Source organism: Odontesthes bonariensis, chromosome 20 (genome assembly GCF_027942865.1).
Source record: "Odontesthes bonariensis isolate fOdoBon6 chromosome 20, fOdoBon6.hap1, whole genome shotgun sequence".
NCBI classification, from domain to species: domain Eukaryota; kingdom Metazoa; phylum Chordata; class Actinopteri; order Atheriniformes; family Atherinopsidae; genus Odontesthes; species Odontesthes bonariensis.
Window position 1 is genome coordinate 5,229,071 of NC_134525.1, and position 20,500 is coordinate 5,249,570.

The window sequence follows — 20,500 nt, forward strand, 5'->3', positions numbered from 1 at the left end:
GCTGCTTTCCCTTCAGAACTACCTTTATTATTCGTGGTGTCGACTGAACATTCCTCTGAGATTTTGGTCCATACTGACGGATGCTGCACATCTCCCGTTCCACCACATCCCAAAGGTGCTCTACTGGATTGAGATCTGGTGTCGGCAGGGCTGTACTCAAGACCACCTTTGTCGAGTCCAAGACAAGTCCAAGACCAGGACCGGTGGAGACCAAGTCAAGACCGAGTCCAAATAGGTTCAAGTCCAAGACAAGACAGAGTCCAAAAGACTCGAGTCCGAGTCAAGACCGAGTATGACAGTATAAAGTCAATCATTTTGGGTTATTAATTGTTGATCTAAAAGCAAAAATAGTGTCACAACACCCAGGATTTGTAAGTATAACCATTCCCCTGACTTGATGCAACGTTTACTTTACCCTAAAGTGAACGTTAACGTAAACGCTCGAGCGTTTGTGTAGCTGCTACCCTTTGTAACACAAGTACAGTATCACACAACCACAAATGTAATTCACGACAACCAATCGCTTATTCCATTTTCACAATCGTTTGATTTTTCTATATCTCATGAAACCAGTAATACCAGATGTACAGTAAGTGATGATAACTATGTCCAAAAACACATTACCTTGGCTTATCTTAGCTAATGCATAACACATAGCCTAGCCTATGAGGCTAAGCACCGCCTAGCTCTGCAGTTAACTTACCGAGATGAATGATGCCTCTGCAGGTGTCTCACTAAGTTTCAAGTCGTCCCAGATGTCTCCGAGATAGTCGATTTGCAGAATCTGCAATCTGCCCTGTGTTTTTTTTTTTCAGTGATGTGCTGAGAAATTCTTTGTGATTAGTAAAACCAAATTTCACTAAAGCGGAATTGGCTGACATCTTCTCACTGTGTGTGTGAATCAATAAATGAACGATAAGGATAAGAACGTTGGCAAGGCTCAGATAAAGGGCGCGCGAAAATAAACTGGTGTCTGATTGGTTATCAAATGGTTACTTTTCCCTTGAATGTTGTAACAAAATAAAGACGCCTGGACTCGGTCGAGACCAAGAACCATATTTGGCAAGACCAGTGGCCGAGACCGAGACAAGTCCAAGTCAAATACCAGCGAGTCCGAGACAAGTCCGAGACCAGACTGGAGTACTACAGCCCTGGGTGTCGGTGAACTATGTCATGTTCCAGAAATCAGTTTGAGATGATTTGAGCTTTGTGACATGGTGCATTATCCTGCTGGAAGCAGCCACCAGAAGAAGGGTTCACTGTGGTCGTGGTCAGCAATATTACTCATGTAGGCTGTGGTGTTTAAACAATGCTCAGCATTCAGTACTAAGGGGCCCAAAGTGGGCCGAGAAAACATCCCCCACCAACCTGAACCTTTGATACAAGGCAAGATGAATCCACGCCTTCATGTTCTGACCCAACCATCAGCTCATCAGACCAGGCAACGTTTTCCAAACTTCTATTTTCCAGTTTTGGTGCGCCTGTGCGAACTATAGCCTCAGTTTCCTGTTCTTAGCCCACAGGAGTGGCACACAAGGTGGCCTCCTGCCACCCATGTGCATCACGGTTCCAGCTGTTGTACGTTCAGAGATGGTATCGTTTCCTTTAACCATTCTCTGTAAACCCCAAAGATGACACAAAGCAGTAGTGCGCATGTGAGAAATAAGTAAAGCGGAGACGCCCAAAACCTTAGCTTGTCACGTACAAGCAATATTTCAAATAAAAAGGCAGTTTTCGCACGTAGAAGAGGGGTCCGAACACAGAAACTTGAGTGTTTCTCGTGTCTGAGTGAACAAATGCACAATTTAGATTGTTTAGCTGGCAAAGTTAAAGGGAAACACAAAAAATCATGGTGAAATTTCTTAAATATTTGATTAATTTTAGTAGGGTGCATCTGGAGTAACCCAACTTTGTACCGTAAAGTCGCGTTTGATGAGTGAATGTTGCAAACCAAACCTAAACATAGTATAAAGAAGCATAAGTACGAATTATGATGGAAGCAGTGGAGTCTGAGAATGTTAAACATGTCCAGTGGTGATTTTAGAAACATTTTATAGGATAAGAAGAGGTAGGTCTTTTATTACTGTTCATGTTATGTAATTTCAAGAACATAAAATAGCTACAGAACCGCACTGCTCGGCTCAGTCTTTTGGTATTTGTTTAAATTTTAAACCATCTAAAATGAAAACAATACTCCTAACCACCATTTTATCCTTCTGTTACGTTTTAAATCAAGGCTGTTAATGACATAACCATTTCCTGAAGCCCTAAAAACACACTTTTACAAACCCTAAATTGAGGATCAGGAGCCAAAAAAAACAAAAAACAAACACTGGAGACCGTTTCCAGAACGTTTTTGGTATGTTTTTTAATAAATTAACGTTCATTCAAAATACAGTGCCAAAGGAAAATGATGCAGCCAAACATGCTAGTAAGGTTTGTCATGAAGCACCTGTGCTCATGTTTTTAAAGGTAAGAGGAAGACCCCTTCCCTTCCCTTCCCTCCCCAACCCAAACCCAACCCAACCCACCCTCTCCACTGATGCTAGTGGTTGCCGGGATGATTTCCGTAGCAACAGCCCTGGGCCAGCCCGGTCTTCTCACGACCAATCAGCAGCAAGATTTCTCAATATTCACTCAAAGACTCAATCTGAAAGGAAAATGGAGATCTACCCACAATCACGCTACAGTAATGTCAGATATTAAAAAAAAAAAAGACACTAATACAAAATAGACCTGGTTATTTTCCCCCACATTAGAACAGCTGTCTTTTAAACATATGAAAAATATATTTCAATATTTATATACTTATATTTATATATTTCAGCAGCTTACGGATAAAATGAGCCCAGAACCTATGTTTGTACTGCGAGGGGAGTCGTGTGTCTGCAGAGATCCGGTGGGAGAGAAAGAAAGCGTCGTGGTCATGTGACGGCGAACAGAGTGAGGCGTGAACTGCTGGTTGTGTGGAAGACCTGTGTGTAGCAGATGTGACGGACAGGCTGCCGAGGCGCCGTGGTTCAGCCGGGGTGGAGGTGGAAGGAGGTGAGGTGACGAGTGGCTGGACCTGCAGTCACCCTCTTTCTACACCTCCTCCACCTCTCGTTTAACCCCTCCCGAAAACCACGGCCGCTGTTCCCTTCATCTGCAGGGCCTTTAGAGGAATAATGAGTTCCTGTTTTTAAACACCTTGTACCCAAAGTTGTTTTTTTTGTGAAGGCCAGCAACATAAAATAAATTCTAATACGACTTTATCCAAAGAAAATTCCTCATTTATTTATTCCCAAAGGAAAAAACTTGCTCTTCTTTCTGAGTTTCCAACTGTTGAACAAGAAAAGGAAACTCTGGGAACTTATTTATCCCTTTTTGAAAATGGATTGAGTTAGAAAAAAAAAAAAAAAGGCCAAAGAATCCTAAATGTTTACCTCAAGAACTCAATTTGAGGCGTTCAAATTGTTGTTGTTCACAACATAAAACGCAGAATAGCAGCAAAGAGCAGCGAACATTTAAAGGTCTCAAATGGAAACAAAAGAAAAGGCCTAAAAGGTCCCTGATTTAGTTTGAAATACAAAGGTTTGCTGCTTATCTTAAGTTTCATGTCATCGTGACTCGTGTTTTAGCCAATTTAAAAAAAAAAAAAAAAACTTTAATGACATCTTGTGTTTTTTGTTGGATGTTAAATGTGAACAGAAAGAATCATTTGACACAAAATGGCTCCGAGCTCAAAGTCTACCGAGTTTTTTGGGGAATTTGCATAACGTTTGTCAAACTTTCGACAACGCAGCGATCATCTTCCGTATGGTTTTATGAGCCCGTTCAGAAAGATACCGAATCCAGTGTCAGGATGACGTTTAACAATAAGACAGTAAAACGTGCAGATCAAACATGTTTCGAGCCTTCAGAGTGGGATTATTGGAGTAATTCTTCATGAGTAATAAAAGAAGAAGAAGAAGGAGGAGGATGGCGGGAGAGGGAAGCAGAGCATCTAAAACGGGGGTCTGAGGGGATTTTGGTACAGTTGCCGTTATGGTTTACCAGTTAAGTGCATCATCCTCCTCATCACAAAATTAGTCGTTTACATTATCACATTGTAGAAACAGTATGACGGACATAATATCTAACAGATGTCACAAAATAAGACAAAAAAAAAACTAAAAAATAAAGAACCAAAACCAGAAATTGTCAGATTACTTAGTAAATCTGAGGGGGAACCGTTTTCGCTCCAACTGCACTGTTCAGCCACGAGTCCAGCGATTCCTCCACGAAACAGACGTCAAACCCTTTTAGTTTCGCAGAGATCCGAAGCCCACCCCCCCTTCGTGATCGTCCGTCAGTGTTACAGACTCCCGGTTCGCGACACCAGGCAGGGGAGGAGGGGCCGAGAGCTATACGTGCGGGAGCGTCACGAGCTCCCCGTCCACCTCGAACTCATCGGCTCCGTCGGGGGAGAAGAGATAAGTCGGCGGTTTCCATGGGGACTCCTCCAAACAGGAGGGGTACAGCTTCCCCACTGCGCAGCGGAAGTCTTTGCCCAGATCCCAGAGCACTCGCTCGGACACGGGCTGCCGCAGGTACCAGCGGTCCAGCTCCACGTCGTACTGATAGATGGCGTACTTGGCGCGCTCGTTCATGTGAGTTTCGCGCATGAAAATGCACAGCGAGTTGAGCAGCACCACGGCCCGCACGCAGGGGTCCGAGTAGCGCTTGGCGGGGATGTTGGCGGCGAGGCGCCACTCGTTCTTGTTGACGTCGTAGATCTCCACGGTGACGGAGGAGCCGTCGATGGTGCTGGTCGGCATGCGGATGCCGGAGTTGCTGACCACGTGGAGGCCGCCGATGTAAAAAATAAGGTCGCCAAAGGCCGCCGCGGAGGCGAAGCAGCGGCTCGTCTTGCGCATGGCCATCTCCACCCAGGTGTCCGCTTGGGGGAAGTAGCAGTACATCAGATCGTGGGTCATCACGTAGATGCAGTTGTGCGCCACCACCGACGTGCTCCAGTTCCAGGCGAAGGGCAGCGGGCTCATCATGCTCCACTCGTCTTTCTCGCAGTCGTAGCGCTCCACGGTGCGCTTGTTCAGCTCTCCTCCTACGTTATCGCCACCAATTGCATAGATGTAGCCCTCGCAGCAGACCAGCGAGGGCTTGATTCGCGCACACAGCATCGGGGTTTTGGGCACCCACGCGTTCTGTTGGGCGTCGAACCAGAAAAAGCTATCGACTGAGCGGAAAACAGCCTGGAACTTGCTGCTCTTTCCATGGTTGGTGATTGAGTTTTTGAGCGGGATCTGTCCGCCGGCTATAAATACGTCATTGTCTGGAGTAACAAGGGTTCCCACCTTCTGCAGGTCTCCTGGGGGGTTGCAGAGCTTGTAGACTTTCTCTGCCTGCGGGCTGTAACACACTATTGTAGTAGGCACGGATGTGGAGATCACATAGCTCTGGCCTTGTGTCTCAGACATGGCCTCTATGAAGATGAGCATCTCCTCCTTGGTCATGCCTAACCGAGGCTTGAAGAACTTGGGCATGGACTTGTAGAGGCCCTGCACCACCACAGACTTGTCGTTAGGCGGCAGACCCTGGAACCAGGCGCGCTGCGTCACCTCTGACAGCGCGTCGATGCGGATCTGACTCAGCACAGAGGACAGGTGCTGCGAGCGTGCTTCCATGTTATATTCCAACCACAGCATGGCTGCCTCGCGCACCGTCTCCTCCTTCTCCACGTTGAGGTTGTCGCTGCTCAGGATGTCTATCAAGAGCTCGTGGGAGAGTTGAAGGAAGGCGTCCTGCCGGTACACCATGGGGAACTTGTGCTCCACCATGCGCTTGGCGCTCTGCTTTAACTCGCTGCAGCTGAAAAGGTCGCCGATGCTCAGCATGCGGACACAGTTCTCAGCGTTGATCTTCTTCACGAGATAGTCTCTGCACTGCAGCAAGACGTCCTCCACCTGTAAGAGACCAAGGGGATTATTTGCTGATAAGAAGCATACAGCCGTTTTAGGTATGACAAAGAGCGCCACCGTGGGCTAGCCGACCTGTAGGAAGCAGGCGGTCTCGTAGAGCGGCTCCACCGTGCTGTCGCTGATGGCCAGGTTGCCCGTGTAGGCGTACGTGATGATGATCTGCAGGGTGGCCGGGTCCACGTTCCTCAGATGGACGTGGGTCTGCTTGCTCTCGCTGAGGCCACTCATGAACATCGCCCTGCAGGAGAAAGACAACAGTAATGACGGGTCGTCGGCCGACAGCTACCGACACTCACAAAAGAGTCAATCGGCTTTTCCAAAACGTTTGTTAAGGGGCACTTTACACGGAAACGAAAACGGGTTAAAAACGCAAAACCTTTTTGCGGATGCACTATATCGTTTAGATGGTAACGGCGTTTTGGGGGCATGAAAACGCAAAAAAGTGAAACCGCCCTCCAGAGTGGAATTCTTGAAAACGCTCCACTGTCGCACCACCGTGTAAAGGATGAAAAACGCAAAACTGCGTTTCTCGTCATATAGAAATAGAAAGACTTGGTCTTGGCAGTGTTGCCACCTAGCCATCTGGCGTGTTTACTGCATCAATAAATATGAAACGTCACACACTTTTGCGTTTCCGTATGCACGCAGATTTTCACCCTAAAACGCTCGTCTAAACGCAGATTTAAAAGTGAATACGTAACGCCACTTTAGCGTTTTGGTTTCAGATCGTTTCCGTGTAAAGGTAGCCTAAAAGTACTTCTTTCAAAGTACTTTAAAGATCTGAGAGAAGAAAAACCCATAAGACAGAATCTAGAGTAGGTGAAGCTACTCCAAATTCCTTCAGTTTTTCTTTTAAACCAACAGAGCCTCCTAATGACCACTGGCCTCTCACCAAAGTGGCTGGAAAAACATTCAAAGTAACAAACTGGATACCTGTAATTGGCTGTGAATGGAGTCAACAACCCACTGTGGCGGTCATGTTGTTTCACACATAAATCCAGTGGAATTTGAATACCCATCTCACGAAGGAATATCATCTTTTACGTGTTTTTGCTTCAATAAAGTATTCAAAGGAATACTATTATTATTTTTGGTAAATAAAAGAAACCATTCAGCAGTGTAAAGTGGTCACCGTTATCATTTGTTTTTGTCCAGGGTCGACCTAACACGGCCTGGAAAACTTGAGGCATTTGTGGTCTCAAAGAGCAGGAACTAGTTTACTTTAAGCACGTGTTACTACTTGTCGAACACTGATTAGCTTGTTTTCCAACATCTGGAGCACAATAAGTGACATTCGGCACGTGGATTGTGGACTGAGTGCATATGACTCGGCTCCCACTATCACCCTAAGGAGGCCACCCACACTTCCAAGGTGTGGCTCAAACTAGGAGTCGCAGCCTCTTGAACACCCCTCACCACATCAACTGCTCGCTTTTAATGCTGGCAGTGTGGTAAACTCCATCTGAAAATGCACGTTTAGGCTTGTTGAACAGTCACTGTTACACTTGTTAAAGTTTAGGTTTTAAATAGGAATAATATCAAGCTAAAATGCACGCATGAGAGCAGCGGAAAACATACATGCTTAGTCAGAAGCTTGAGTTACATCTTGAACACTTTTTGCTCGCTCATTTGACTCAGGCCAAATTTACACATAGCCGGGTATTTAGAGAAATATTTCCCCCCAGTTTCTCCCAGTTGACACGGCAACACATAACCGGCGTTATCAGAAATCTCCACTTTGGCCGGAGGTTTTAGAAATAATCGTGATAAAAACGGGGTTTTGGTGTAAATGAGAGGCCAAACCGCAGGAAAATATCTGCGTCTTCCTATCGTGTAAACGGGGCCTCAGACGCTGACAAAAACATGACTGTTGCAGCTAATTACAACTCCTCTGAACAGCCGGTCGTGTCAAATTAGCACGCCAGCTCACACTCATGCGTATACGTTAGTGGGTCCGACCCGGCAGACTCCACCGTAAAGGAAGAAAGCACCAGATTGGGCACTCACACATGACACAGACACGCTTGGTGCATGCATGACCCTTCAGATGGTGCAGAAACATTACATGTATCACTTTACAGACAATTTGCAATAATGTTGGTCATAAATTAACGAATAACTGATTTCAGTCAAGAAAAGTGTTGAATACTGGTCAGATAAGATTATTTACCGAATAACTATTTATTTACGATCAGTTTCACATGAGTGGATTTGTGAAAGCAATCCAGCACACCTGTGCCAGTGTGTGAACCAGCTCTTATTTATCAGTCGCACCTCCAACATCTTTGAGATCTCATGTTTAACACTAAAACATTGCAGAAGATTTGTTGGTAAACCCGTTAAAGCGTGAGCAGATCACCCAAAAATAGGAAAAACAGTACTTCCATCAGTTTATTCATCTGCCCAGATGAGGTTTTATGGAGGTGGAAATTTTAGAACCAACTTAAAGAAGTAACGGTCAGAGGCTAAACCTGCCAGACTGAATTACGTAACCCTTACCCCTCCTCCTGCGCGCGCCCACCCCCCACATTTTTCTCTCCCACCAACACCTACGTGACCAGACTTTCTCCTACAAAGACAAGCTCTCTCCGGAGTCCACCCCCTTTTTTTTTTTTTTTTGCTTTAGGCGACGCATGCTTGAACAGGGGAGGTGGACAGGGAGGAAACAGAAAGAGGAAGGAGTAGCAATGTAGAGGGAGCCCTGTGACATCTCTAAACCCTGACGGTAGAAATGCTTTGCGTGTTCACACTAGATAAACAGTGTGAGGAAAGCAGCGGGGAGAGGTGGGAGTGGGGAGACCGAGGCGCAGGCTGTGTGTTTGAATGCCGCATGAGCTGCCGTCATGTACAGATGGACTCTTCCCACAGAGGAGGCTGCAGCTCTGTCAGTCACTGCCGTGCATACACTTCATTATACCACATTGTGTGAACCGTCTGTTAGCGATTGATTCGTTTCTTTTAGGTAAAACTGTATCGGAGACAGAAAAACTGCTGCAGAATGTGGTTGCAGCCCCCTTTTACACAACACACACGGTCACACCCGGTTTGAGAAAAGCAATTTTGTCCAACGCGTTATTCCACACCCAACAGTGACAAACACTCACCTGAAATAGGAGCTACACGTGGCTAAGACAATCTTGTGACAGGGGAACTCTGTGTCCTCCACCAGCAGCACCACATCAGTCAGTAATTTCTGTTCGTAAAAGAACTTGAGCTGCTCCAGCAGAGAGACGGCGTAGTCCGTGTTGACCGGCCTGCGCTCACTAAGATCCGACATGGTCGCATCCCATGAATCGCGCCCCAGTTTTGAAAACTCGAACGGCCGGCAGGACCGGACTCAAACCAACCGGGAGAAACAAATTTGAATATTCTTAACAGCAAATGCTTCCCAAACACCTCCACTGGCCCAAGTGGAGGTGTTTAAAATCCTGTGCGGCAGGCTGTCCTCCTGCTGAAAGCTGAGCTGGGATGATAAGGTTGAAGTGAACCCGTGTCACCGTCAGGAATCCAAAGGAAGGGGGGGGTCCGGGGTGAGGAAGGGGTATACCCTCGTGGGACTATCTGTCATCTGAAGTCATTCAGTAAGGCACCGACAAGCGGAGGTAGAGAGAGCGCGACCGCTGCCGCAGCACTGCCACATCAGTGCTCGTCTGAAAAACACAGGAGACAAATAAAAAAGGTGAGTTTAAAATCCACAGACACAAGATGTTCATATCTGAGCCCCATCAAAAAGCTTAGATCTTTATGCCTTCATTTAGGCATTAAAGGTAGGGTAGGAGATCCTGGATTTTGAGTCCAGCGAAGCTGCATTTTGAAAATACACAGGTAAAAAGTCCCAACCCTTTTCTTCACTTTCCCCCCGAAGGCACGCCTCTAGAGTACATGAACGCGCACGAAGGTGCACGAGCGCTGTTCTGACAGCAAGCATCGATCGTTGCCGTATTTAGTATATGCTAACTATACGTTTAACAATGCTAGGTGCTAGCCAAGCTGGCTCTAGTTTAGCTTCCTGCCAAGCTTCTGGACGCGTAATTCCTTCACGGAGCAGGGTACGCGCACAGGGGGAAGGGGAGGGGGGGGGGGGGGGGGGGGGGCAGATTGCAGTTTGATAGACGCATCAGTATCCAATCATTGTTAACGGTCCGTTCAGTATGATTGGATACTGTTTTTCCTAGATTGTACGTTCTAGAGGCCACTAAAACTTTTCATATTTGTGTCAAAACATTTAATTAATTGGTTGCAATGGGGGTGTGAAGAGTATTTCAAGCAATATGTAAAAAAAATGTTCCAGAAAAAGATCCCCTACCCCACCTTTAAGAGTTTGGTGAGTGCACGTCTTTAAGGATCTCAGCTACTCTATTAAATGTCATCATGTTTTGTAGGTTACAAACAGTTAATCTGACTGATTTCATCCTCGATGTTGTTATTATTGGTCATCATGGTTATATTAAGGTCAAAGAGGATCAAATCTAGTCTGAGACACAATTCTGTGTAAAAGTTCCTACTTTCTTCATATTTTCTTCCGTGAAGCCAGACTTAAAATCTTTTAAAGTGGTCTTGAGCAATAGTTCTCCAGGCTTTCTGAAGGTCTTTCAGTTTTTCACGCATTTTCAGTCCAGTCCTTGTTGTTTGTTAAGCCACTTAACTCTAACCTATGAATCATTCAAGCAAAAAAAAAAGGCTCCTAACTCAAAAGATGAACCAGTGTTGTGTCTACATATAACAGACAACTTAGCAAAGAAGCAGTTTTAAGTCACAAAGACACATCATTTGTTCCATTTCTTTAGTTTCATCTATGAAAAACAGCAAAGATAACACAGTTTGACAGACAGAAAATAGTATTTTTGCAGCAACACGGTGATTCCCAAAGAGCCATTAGCTTGATGACAGTTGATCCTTCTATTGTTGGCCCAAATCTCATCAGAAATGGGCTCCATGGAAGGGTGGCTGTCAAGAAGCCGTTCTTAAGGAAGGGGAACGGGGAGAAAAGTGTGGGATCATCTTGACAGAGAACGAAACAAAAGGCAGCCAACATCAAAAGAAGAGCTTTGGGATGTCCTTCAAGAAGCCTGGAGAACTATTCCTGAAGACTACTTAAAGAAATGACAGAAAGTTTTCTTAAGAGGGTTCACACTGTGTTGTAGAATAAAAGGTGCTCTGAACAAATATTCACTTTTGAGCTCATCAGAATCGCACAAACTCTGTTTTGGTCTCGTTTACTGCATTTACTTTTGCACATTTCAGTGAACCACGAGACCCATTTCCTGTTTTTCTGACAATATCTGAAGTAACAAGGGGCGTCTCAAGGCTACTGCACAGCATTGTATAATAAGCGATTTTGTCACGACTCAATACTACAATCACTGCCAACTATGAGAGTCAATTTAAAAAATGAGAACCAAGAACATCAGGAAGAATGCCCAGAAATTTTTTTTATAAAACGAACAGTAATTTAGGTAGACTTTGTAGATTAACTGTCCAATAATATGTTCAGGCAATAATAATAATAATAATAATAACACACGTCATTAAAATGTACTAAAAAAAATGATCTTCTAATAAAGTATTTTGTAAAAGGAAATGCTGTCATGTTTTGTAAGGAATGCAGTTTGTTTAATTGTGTCTGTGTATATATAGATATATATCTATATATATATTTTTTCTTTTAAAATATTTGCCTTTACTGAAATATTGTGCCTTTAAGTACTGCTTTTTCCTGTCTCATCGTTAAGTTTGAACGCCGGGGAAATCGGTAGATGTCTGCAAGCGTGCACCGACGGTCATTAAATAACATCCTTCACCTAACGTTAGGCCATCCACACACACCAGCTTCAACAACACTTAGTCGGTATTTTCTCAGCCATTCATTGTCCTCTGCTGTGGGAACCCTCAGCATGCAAACTAACTGCCTTTCTTGAAAGTATAAGTTGCTATATAATGAGCGAGTATCGTTATCATTTGTTCATTAGCCCAGTGCTGGCTAGCTAAGTTAGCACGTTATCGCTAACTACCTAACCCACGTCCAAAATAAACATGTGCGCTACCTAAATCGGATGAAGTAACGTTACAAAAGACGAGCCACGAAAACTTTGATGCTTCATATCAACTTACACCTGTATCCACGTCTTTGTTCGATTAGCCAATACAGTTCATTAGCTAGCTTCATGTAACGTTACATTGCGAGTTAGCCGCCGCAAGTTAGCAATTTTAGCTTCACATCGATCTCAACATAGTTCCAGGGTCGTTTAACAAGGAAGTCGGGCTGTTGAGGTACACTAACGGCTTGTTACACAGTCAAGCGTCCGCTATCACCAAATCAGCAGTTTAACTGTTAAAGAAAAAAGGCATGATGGCAACAACCTAACGAGAGCGCTCATGCTGCTAGCAGCGAAAAGGGCTAAATAAGCGAAGATAGCTACCTGACTGAGCCCGTTACCCGCTCCGACAGTCGAAATCCAGGGGTCCGTGCCTAAACCGTTGAAAAGCTCCCCACACAGAACCGTCACAAAGGCTTTCCTCGTCAGCAGAAAGTGTCAAGTGGGCTCCTCGAACCGAATTGAGACGCTAAAGAGTGAAAGAGCCTCGTAGCGGACAACCTCCCAGCGCATCATAAGCGCTTCAGAGGCCAAATGAGGATACTGCGCATGCGCTCACACCAAGCGACCTGTCCTGTTGGAGAGGTAAACAGCGACATCTGCAGGGTGGATGGAGACACTGCAGCTGGAGAAGGGTGAATATTCACGTGACCTATAATGTCTTCCTTACAAAAACAGTGTCGTAATGCATTTTCATTAACATTTAAAATGAAGATGGTCTACCTTATCTTAAATCTACTTGTTTTACAGTATTCCGCCAAATATATAAAAATACCCTTTGATGGGTTAACTGTATTTAAAAACTTTAAAAAAATTCAAACCCTTGTGAACAGTATTTTGGTAGACAAAACTGTATAAAAAATACAGTTCAGCTGTTCACAGAATGCATTAGTAACAATAATGTTGATGATAATATTAATAATAATATCCGAAAAGTAAGACTAATGTAGATTGAGTGAAATATTATGTGGCAAATGTAAAATATTATCCACTGTGCCAAAATATTTCAAATCTATTTTGAATTCATCGTAGTTTTATTCCTAACAGAGCATATTATGTCATAAAAAACTGTATTTTTCCATTTCTTTTATTCTAAGGGCAATACATTATAAAGAAAGATTTTTTTTAAATAAATTTTTTTTATTCAAAATCTTTTATAAATGCAACAAAATTATTAAAAGTTTATCAATTATAGGTCGTGCTTGGAGATCAATCGTGCAGAACGCAACTTTGATTAACGGCAAAAGTAGAATTTTAAATGGAAAAACAAAAATAAATAATAATAAATTATTTATTATAAATTGTAAATTTATATAATTTATAATAAATTATATAAATATAATATAATGAATTATAAATTAAATAATGACTGAAGTCATTTCCTGCTAATTTATTTTCATGACTCACCACTATTTTTTAAACCAGTTAATCTATTCACTTACTTTTTGCCATTTAAATTTCTAAAAGTATTTATTTTTACATGCTTATTTCTTATGTATTGCATATATATCTACTTTTATAATTATTAAGCGTAGTTCAGTCGGTGAACTTTGACCCCTGGAGCCAGTTTGTCGGTCTGCACCTGAAGGCAGCAGTCCTGACAGCAGCTGTTTCCTATATGACTGATGAGCAGAGGAGTTTAGGTTTTTCTTAGCCGAATATTGTTTGGACCTGCGAGAGAAGCGGTTCTACTTTTGTATGATTAAAGAGAAATTAACTGTTAAAAGAAAAAATAATTATGAAACTTGGCTTTAATTTCCATTAGCTGAGGAATGTTTTTTTAGTTGTTTTCATCACTGTGTGTTTTATTTCCGACGGGCTGAGCGAGAACGTGAATGAAAATGGACGGTAAAGACTTTTCCTTTTTTCTAAAACTTTTATGACTGCATATTTAGCTTGAACATAAACTTTTATGACTGCATATTTAGCTTGAACATACTATTTTGAACTTTTCCTATAGATGCAAGCAACCAGCCACATTCATTAGGGAGTGGAGCACAGAGAAGTCCCCATCCCAGACCTTTTTTCTACGTCCAGCCACCATCTCAGCCTTACTACCTCTACCAGCACATGCAGCTCAACAACCCATACAGTCACTATGGGATGCCTGGAGGTATCAAGTTATTTAAACCTACATCTGCTGCAATCAGCTGATAAATATTGCAGGAAATCTCAGTGTATGTTTTCAACTGTTTATACATCCTAGGTTTTAACTTTGGCCGCCCCTGCATGCCTTTCCCATATATGCCATATCCTGGCTTTGTTTTACCACACGCCCCGATATATCCAATGGATTACAGACGGATGTTTGAACCTCGCTTCCACGCTCCCGCCTGGGGTGACATGCCTCGCCAGCAGCACCATCCGCAGCCTTATGGGCGTCGAGAAACGGCCTGTTCGGAGGCTCAAACCGACCCCAGTGACGCTATTACCAAGCTCATTGAATGCTTGGATAAGATTCGAGCCACCGAGCTGCAGGTCGTCGATCGAGAGCTGGACTCTGGTGTTGCTTCCCAGTCCTCCAGCGTGTTTTCTCCAGGAGAAGTGAAGAAAAAAGAAGAGCAGGCTCACAACCTGACTTCAGCACCTCAGAGCAGCTGTTTGGAGTCCCCGGCTGTGACCTACAGTGAGTCCACTGCTGTGATGTACAACAGCGAGTCCAGCCAGGTGAACATGGACCCCCTGATCCCTCAGGGGTGCTGGTCAGGGGGACTGGAGGAGGATCTGCCCCTCGATAGCTCCTCTGTCCATGAAGAGTGTCCTGAACTTGAGCGATCGGCATCAGACGAACACTTTGTCCCTCTTAAGACGGAGGAGGTCACAGATATCCAGTCAAATATCTCAGTGGCGGACTCAAGTGTTCCCAGATGTGATGCCGAGGACTCCTCACAGTCACTCTCCTTTCCTTCAAGTCAGCCGGCACTTAAGGGTGTTAAAGGCATCGATAAAGTCTCAAAAGGAGAACATCTGTCTTGTGATGAAGCCGATCAAAGCTGCCACATCCTCAAGCTTCCCTTTGATGTTATGACACCTGAAGCTGCTGGAGCTGGCCGCCTCTCCTCCCCAGCTGCCCCCTACTACTACAACTACCTCTCCATGCAGACACAGGAGCGCATGAGCGTGCTCAGTCCTTCTTTGGATGAGCTCTCCTCCAGGGACGAAATGTTCTCCACAGATCTGGACGACGTGGACCTCTTTCCCAAACGCGTGTACACCGGCAGGAGGCTCGCAGAGGTCATCGGTGGATCCCCTCCAGCCGACATGGACCCAAAAAGGTTCATGTGCGCCTGTTGTGGGAAAAATCTGGCAAAAGGGACGAGCAGGAGCAAAGTCCACAGCTCCAAGAGGTACACGGACGAAGCTGGAGACTCAGAGGAGGACGGCAGATATGGAAGGGGGTGCGAGCAGCCGGTCCGAGTGGTTGTGAGGAAGCATTCTGCACCGAGGAAGGCTCACCCTCTCCCACAGAGACACGCAGCGAAGACTCGGTGTAAAAGAGGTCTGCGCAAAGAGCCGTCAGATCCTGTGGAGCCGGAACAAGACCATGACGTTTGTAAGCAGGAGGCAACTGAAGGTGAGACCGGAGAGTTGGACAGCAGTGAGCCGCAGTGTAGGACATGTCAGGGTAAGTGTCTGCCGAGAATGAATTTTCTTATTATTAACTACTGTTGATTTGTCTTAGAAACAGGCAGTGATTGAATTGATTTGTTCAGACCCACTCTGTAGAGGAGATTTGACCTCAGAGGACCAGGGCAGGTGGGGGGATGGAGACATGATGCCCAGAAGGAGACAAGCAGCCGCTCTGCAGCGACAAGGTGAAGTTATTGTTAATTCTTTGTTGAGACGCAGCTTTAAAAAGGCTCCACAAACTGTAGGTTTCACTTTGTATGACATGATTACAGTTTCAATTCAGCGTTCCCAACTCCTCCCAAACCATCTCGGCTTGGCTGGTCCGGTTGAATGGTCCTTTCTTCTTCAGCAGGTTCCTAACTGAGTGAAATTGAACTCAAAGTATATTAGTGGCAGCTATCAGAAGAGCTTCTTCTTACTTTCAACTTGTCACAGGGGCTCAGGAGTCCTCATAACTGAGAGAAATGACCTGGAAATATCAGCCTATTTTCTTTAGTAATTCCCCAAACACTAAGGAAAGGAGCGCCAATGCCTCCTTTAGTACAGCACCATATTTTTAAGGGAATGGAGATAATTCTGTCCCACGATTCCTTGTGACGCTCCTACTGTCATGTAGATAAATATGAGAATAGGAGGATGAGTATTATTACCCTGTGGCAACACTATATAGAAACTTGTCCTTTTTCAGTCACAAATGTTGACAATAAAGTAATATTCTACACCCAGCACTATCCTGGGGTCCTTGGGAATCTTATAGCACTGGTATGACCCTGAGAATTAAAGAGGTATTTACCTTTTTGATAATGCTTTTGCTTTGAGAGCACCTCCGTCACTTAACGTCCATTTTGGGAGGCCGCAGCAACGTCTGTGTTCTCAGCTTTAGTTGTGTACCAAATATCTCTAAGGTTATATCCTTCTCTTCAAACTTTTAGTGCTTTTTCTTTTAAATCTCTGGATACAGCTCATTTCCAAGCTTGTACACATCTGAAGGTGTAACTGTCAGTGAAATACACAGTGCACAGACATTATTAAAGGTCAGTATTGAGTTGGTTCTTTTCACAGCACTCTGATAAATGCTCGTGAGGGCTGTTTAAAGTATGATGAATAAATGGTAATGCATATTCTTGCTTTGTAACTGCAAAATAAACTTGAGGAAGAGACAACAGGAAGACATTTTTGACTTTTTGATCGTACCTCGGGTCATCCGATGGAGCCCTGTCACTTTGCATCTTGGACAGCCTAAGATGGAGACAAAATAACGATGGTCGCAGTCGGCTTAAACCTGATAGAATGATGTTGGCTTGCAGATGTGCAGCATCTCCTTTCATACGGCAGAGAGCGCTAATCCGGACACAATCTCCTGTTGCGATCCGAAAGCACTCACTGATGCTACACCGCTTCTTTCTGCTCATTTAGAATGAGCAGCAGCATAATGCAGATGGCGTTATGGAGCAATCTCCTTATAAAAAGGGCTTACGTCTTAGTAACTCGGTCCAAGCGGTTTTCTTCCTTTTCTTGGCCTCCTACAGGGGTGTTTTCTCTCCGGCATTTCCACCATAAAGGCCTAATTCAGCTTCACAGCAGATGAGCAGATTTTAGGCCTTTCCTCTGCAGCTGAGGGAGCTCTTTGTCCTTCTTTCCTCTGTTTTCATGAGCCACTTTAATTAGTATTTCATAGTTTCTGCACTTGAAGAGACTTTGTGAAATTTTCAGGACTGGCTGACTTATGTCTTAAAGTACTGAGAAAATGCTTTTTACTTTGGCTGAGCAGTTGTTGTTGCTGTAATATGGATTAATACATGAGTAAATTGGGGTTCTTTGCCCTTTAAAAACACAAACTCACCACAAAACTGATGGGCTTAATTATGAAGGCAAGAAATTCCAGCAGGTAACCTTTATCATAATGAAATGTAAGTGCAGACCTAAAAAATGAATATTGATCTTGTTCACAGAATAAAACAAAGATGATGCTCTGATTAAGATGAGCAGAACGAATAAAACAAAAGTAACATTTATTGGACTTTTCAACACAAGATCTAAGCATTTCATAATCTATCCAGTTAAAGTTTTAAATGGCTTCAGGTGTTCTATTTTTTCACTGAAAAGAGACCGTTGAACTAGAGGAAAAAAAAAAAAAAAAAAAAAATCGCTGGATTATCAAGTCAGTGTGGAGACGAAAGCCATTGAACACTGGAACCCTGGAAAACGCCTCAGTCTTGACGACTATTTAGTATTTTATGGAGGGAGAGGAGAGGGGATGCTTCAGTGTAAAACTTTAGGAACTGCTGTGGTAGTCCAGAGTCGCATTATGTTGTAGTTTTGTTGAACAGCAATAGTTTACTTGGATTTTGTTGTTATTACATATAAACTGACCAGAGATGAGCACCCAGTGGAAGTTGATGTACCACAAACCAAGAGAGAACCATGATGACGATGAGCCGCCAGCCTTGCACTGGGAAAGAGGTAGTTTCCTCCTGGATTAGCTTTTATCTTCTCTCATATCTGGTAACGTGATGATTTAAATCCTGTGTCAGGCTCTATGGTGAGAACGGAACCGAGATGTTGATGTCCCCCGACTGACTTTTGAACAAAGCCCGTTGAACTGTAGGTGAAAGTCACGATGAGTCATGAGGAAACAACTTAAACGGACGATTGCACAAAGTTTTAACATGTTTTCTTTTCCCTCAGGTCCCCCCTAAAGGTGTGAAGGTTTAAGGATGATTGAAGATATTTAGAGCACCAGGTGAAATGCACCGCACAAGAAGCATCTTTTTGTTTAAAAAAAAAAAAAAAAAAAAAAGTTTTCTGCAGTGACACTGCCTCGCACTATTAAAGATTAATGGATTTCACAATAAGGCAAATGGGCTGAAAGGTTGTTGCAGGTGATGGTGTACCACTGTTTGGGGTCAGTCCAATAAAATATTATTCTTTAAGCTATGCTGGGTTGCTCATTATTCTAACATTTGAGGAGGAGAAATGCATGAAAGCTCTGAAAATGTGCTTAATCAGAATATCTCTACACATTGATTTGATGACTTGTTTTCTGTTTAAATTCGACATCCTGGACTAGGAGCAGTAATGTTCTTGAAATAAACTTGTCTCTTGTGTATTCAGATCTCTTTTAAAGAGATATTTGCTGGTTTTTGAGCTTTCCAGCTGCACAGTGGAATTAAGAATATTCTGAACCAAAAAGATAACATACTAAATACATTTCCATGCTGAACCTGAAGAATCACTTCCAGCTGTTGTTCCAGTAAAACAAAACCTTTTCTAGGCTAAGCTTCCCAGAAATGGACCAAGGTTAGTCTTAGGATAAAATAATTTTTTAAGACTTAAACTTTATCCATTTCCCCCTCATTTTTCAGTTTTATATCATTGATGACCTTCCTGAGTCTTAACTCCTCTAATTTTTTCCCAGATTGTGCTTCTTCATCAATTTACCTAGTTTGACGGGGAAGGCTACAGGAGATGTCATGTTTTAGACCCAGTTTTAAAATAAGATATTTATTTACAAAAAAAAACTTCTTTAAAGCTTATAATGCATGATAGAATACAGCAATGTACTGCAACAAAACAATGGTTAATGGATGCAATTGTATAACACTGGCATGTATTTGAGCCAAAACAATAGAGGATGTATAAATTGAGAAACGAAATTGGATATTTCCTTCATCCTTCAAGATGTTTAGACTTATTTCTGAATTACAGTTGGAAAGATGGAAGTGGAAAAAAGACAAAAGGACTTCATGTCTGGAAAAACTTTAATAAATCAGAATCTCTTTATTCGCCAAATGTACAACGTACAAAGGAATTTGACCTGGTGTAACAGCGCAACAGAACATTAAATAACAGTTAACATAGCAGGACAAGTAAAAAAGTTGTGCTTTGAATAAAAATGTATACAGTTGAGGTGGGATATGTACAGAATGATATGACTGGAAATGTATATAAGATCTTTGGCAGAAATAATGTAGAAGAGATAGGGGAGAGTGCTACTGTTATTTCAACTGTAATCTTGATTGCTTAATCTAGATTACTTGGATGCGTAACATGCCAAGTAAAACGGAAGCCTGCTGGGGAAGGTACAAGGGCATGACAGTTTAATGCAGAAAGTCTACTTGGGCTGAGGATATTGAGAAATGGTAAATTTATGTGCTCTTTCCAGGCTTCTGTCAGTCTGATTGCCCCTTTTCCTTGAAGCATCCAATCCTACCTGTCCATCTCTTTTTCTAATACACCAAATGTGTGAACATCCACAGCAGGCAGGGCTGCTTCTTCTACAATTATTCTGGGTACATTAAAGCTGGAGCCAGGAGAATGAATAGGATGTTTTCCACTGAACCATCCAAAATATGCGCTCAGTGGTAGCGTGATAATAAACCCTGCAATGCTCTGTGGCAAGTGCATCTAAGAGCTGACCATAGCAGTCTCCCTGAAGAGAAACCAGGGATATTCATTGGCAGTCATCCAAGAAAGAGTCGAGTATGAACAGTTGGACTGCCAGGCCCTGACGAGATACACACCTACTGGTTAAAGAAACTAACTGCACTCTGTGAATGCTTAGCAGCACAAATGAACCAGCTGCTACTGCATGGGACCCACCCAGACTGATTTACCCAATGTTGAACAATCCTGATCATGAAAGATCCCCAGGAGGGGCCAGTTGTATCCAGCTACATGCAAATAGTCTACAACATGGAAGGTCCTGTCAGGCACCATTACAGATAAAGTGAGTAGGCACATGATTTAATTCATGAGCAGGGCCCAGGCGGAAATTGGAAGCAACACCAGAGAAACTAAACACCAGCTACTGAT

At 43.4% G+C, this 20,500-nt stretch overlaps 2 protein-coding genes across 2 annotated transcripts; one reads left to right on the forward strand and one right to left on the reverse strand.

Moving 5' to 3' along the window:
• Positions 1 to 2,533: 2,533 nt before the first annotated feature.
• Positions 2,534 to 12,581, reverse strand: kbtbd2 (kelch repeat and BTB (POZ) domain containing 2). The gene is made up of 4 exons (XM_075452618.1): positions 12,380 to 12,581; positions 9,065 to 9,610; positions 6,033 to 6,198; positions 2,534 to 5,945 (listed from the first exon to the last, which is right to left on the reverse strand). Exons 2-4 carry the CDS (start codon positions 9,235 to 9,237, stop codon positions 4,386 to 4,388), a joined length of 1,899 nt encoding a protein of 632 aa, XP_075308733.1. The 5' UTR covers positions 9,238 to 9,610; positions 12,380 to 12,581; the 3' UTR covers positions 2,534 to 4,385.
• A 1,315-nt stretch (positions 12,582 to 13,896) lies between these two features.
• On the forward strand, positions 13,897 to 18,365 carry buc (bucky ball). The gene is made up of 6 exons (XM_075453057.1): positions 13,897 to 13,903; positions 14,016 to 14,168; positions 14,262 to 15,680; positions 15,769 to 15,870; positions 18,062 to 18,148; positions 18,220 to 18,365. The coding sequence occupies exons 1-6, from the start codon at positions 13,897 to 13,899 to the stop codon at positions 18,249 to 18,251; spliced, it is 1,800 nt and encodes a 599-aa protein (XP_075309172.1). The 3' UTR covers positions 18,252 to 18,365.
• Positions 18,366 to 20,500: the final 2,135 nt, after the last annotated feature.

Excerpts from the sequence above, each read along its gene's own strand:
- kbtbd2 (XM_075452618.1), bottom strand. The coding sequence starts at position 9,237 with ATGTCGGATCTTAGTGAGCGCAGGCCGGTCAACACGGACTACGCCGTC. Across the intron at positions 6,199-9,064 it reads ACGTGTAGCTCCTATTTCAG|GGCGATGTTCATGAGTGGCC; the intron begins GTGAGTGTTTGT and ends TTTCTCCTGCAG. Across the intron at positions 5,946-6,032 it reads AGACCGCCTGCTTCCTACAG|GTGGAGGACGTCTTGCTGCA; the intron begins GTCGGCTAGCCC and ends GGTCTCTTACAG.
- buc (XM_075453057.1), top strand. Across the intron at positions 15,681-15,768 it reads GCAGTGTAGGACATGTCAGG|ACCCACTCTGTAGAGGAGAT; the intron begins GTAAGTGTCTGC and ends TGATTTGTTCAG. Across the intron at positions 18,149-18,219 it reads AGCCTTGCACTGGGAAAGAG|GCTCTATGGTGAGAACGGAA; the intron begins GTAGTTTCCTCC and ends ATCCTGTGTCAG.